The sequence below is a fragment of the Mandrillus leucophaeus genome, unplaced genomic scaffold, assembly GCF_000951045.1.
Source record: "Mandrillus leucophaeus isolate KB7577 unplaced genomic scaffold, Mleu.le_1.0 Scaffold331, whole genome shotgun sequence".
Classification (NCBI taxonomy): Eukaryota; Metazoa; Chordata; class Mammalia; order Primates; family Cercopithecidae; genus Mandrillus; species Mandrillus leucophaeus.
Window position 1 is genome coordinate 1,243,053 of NW_012103488.1, and position 2,026 is coordinate 1,245,078.

The 2,026-nt window shown below is 44.1% G+C and overlaps 1 protein-coding gene across 1 annotated transcript in view; it reads left to right on the forward strand.

Moving 5' to 3' along the window:
* Nucleotides 1–1,185: 1,185 nt before the first annotated feature.
* The window catches only part of RBP4 (retinol binding protein 4, plasma), a 10,815-nt gene continuing 9,974 nt past the window's right edge, over nucleotides 1,186–2,026 (forward strand). The window contains exon 1 of the mRNA XM_011988487.1: nucleotides 1,186–1,205. Within this exon, the coding sequence (XP_011843877.1) occupies nucleotides 1,186–1,205 (20 nt within the window). The remainder of the gene's footprint in view (nucleotides 1,206–2,026) is intronic.

Sequence of the window (2,026 nt, forward strand, 5' to 3'; positions counted from 1 at the left end):
TATTTGTAAAGGAAATATTTGCTTTATTTTCTGATTAACATTTTCACCATTGAATATTTTAAAAACACAAAAAGGCACAAAGAAACAAACTTTCAGTGTCCCTAATCTTATCACACAGAGATATTCACTGTGAACATTTTTCCTTTTGATGTTACATATACACACATTTGAAAAGTTAATGTATGAGGATCTTTTTCAAAGTACTGAAGTTAAGAACACCAGTTGACCTGAATTAACTTATTTGTAATCATGAAGAAATCCTAGAAAGAAAGCCAAAATAAACTGTTTGCTGGTATCTGGAGCACTAAGGTCCATGATTTATCATTAAAAGAGGAGGGGCAGAGGAATGGTTACACCAACTTTCTTTTTTCACCTCAAATTTTTACTCTGAAGCAACCTTTAAACACCCAACAAATAAATGAAAACATGTTGCTGCATCAAAACCATCATCAAAATGCACTGAAATACCCTTCATTATTCAACCTACAGTGTGTGCAAGGGCCACCAGAATGTGTTGTAGGAGAAATGACAGAAAAGCCAGGGGGTATTAGGAGCACGTTTTTGGCAGGAATAACTGTCCAAAGGCAGTTGGGCTAAGCTAGGAGCTCTCCAGCACTAAAGAACTTGGAGCAAAAACTGGAAGACCTCTCCTCTGGAATACTGAAGAGGGGATCCAAGCATTGGGCAGGAGATAGAGGGGTGCCCTACAATCCTTTCCCACCCAGGGTCCATAGATCCGTACCCCACAGGGTCCTGCAGGAGAGGGTCTGAAGCAGACCTTACTTGAGCTGTTTGGGATTACACAGTCTTCCATAAAACTGGCCAAATCAGAAGTTCTCCTAGTTAGCTTGTTGTCCAGAAACAGGCTTTCCTAGCTCTGCGGAGGTTAGGAGTTAAAAGCATCACTGTTGGCTCCCCAGACACTGCTGGGACTCCAATGGGTGCAAGAGTGAAGGAGAAGGTGGGAAGCAGTTGGAGAAGCAGGGAGGAAGGAAGCCACAGGTGTCATCTTTTCAGGATGCTCAGAAGTAGCCCCAGTGCCCTATAGATAAAGGGTTGGTGTGAGGACCAATCAACCCTTATTTCTGTTTGGCAGCTACCTACCTCTTCCCTAACTTTCTCTTATTTCAGCTCTGGCTGCAGCAAAATGGCCCAAATTGATCTCGAATCTTTCTGATTTAGGCCATGGAGACACAACTGATACTGTATGGAAGGAATCTTAAGAAGAGATACTTCTTTGCCACATCATGAATTCTCATTCTGTCATTCTCATCCTTTGACTGGCTGCTTTGATCAAATGAGTGGAACTCTAACTTTGAACAGAGAAAAACAGGGTCAGTAAATTGTGCCACCACACAGGCAAAATAGCTAAACTAGTCACAGTGTTTTGATTCAATTGGCTATTGACATTATAGAATGTTGTTTACTCTTCTCTCCTTTGTCTACTCCCCAGCCAACAAAACAGTCAACCTTAGCTGCTTTGAAAACAAATGAAAATTCCAATATGGGTTTGAAATAAAATTGCATCACAAACAATCGGTAGGTGTTTTTCAAAGTGGTTTCAGGGAAGTGCCACGGAGTAAGCAGGCGACCACCGAGGCCGCTAAAATATTTCCTGTCCTGACCAGGGTTGCGTTTCTGGAGAATATTTAACAGGGAGGGTTTTAATGCTTTTAAAGATGTTGAAACTAAAGAACAAATATTGACCAGAGGGCACCACAACTCTCCTGAAAGAGAGTAAAATACATCCTTTATAAAATGAAAAACTACTTGGATGAATTATTCCAAAATTCCTGCACAAGTGGACCTCAGAGGGCTGACGGAGGGGCCAATTTGGCACGGCCAGGGCCTGGGCACTCACGCACCAGGGAGCCTCGCGGGTACCCTCTCGCTCTGTGAGGCCACGGTCTTCCCGCCAGATTGACTCGAGCCTCCTGCCAGAGCCACTGGCCCCAGAGGCCACCCCAGACCGCAGCTGGCAGCCGCTGGCACGAGTGCAGGGTAACTGAGCCAGGGCCGCTGGCGC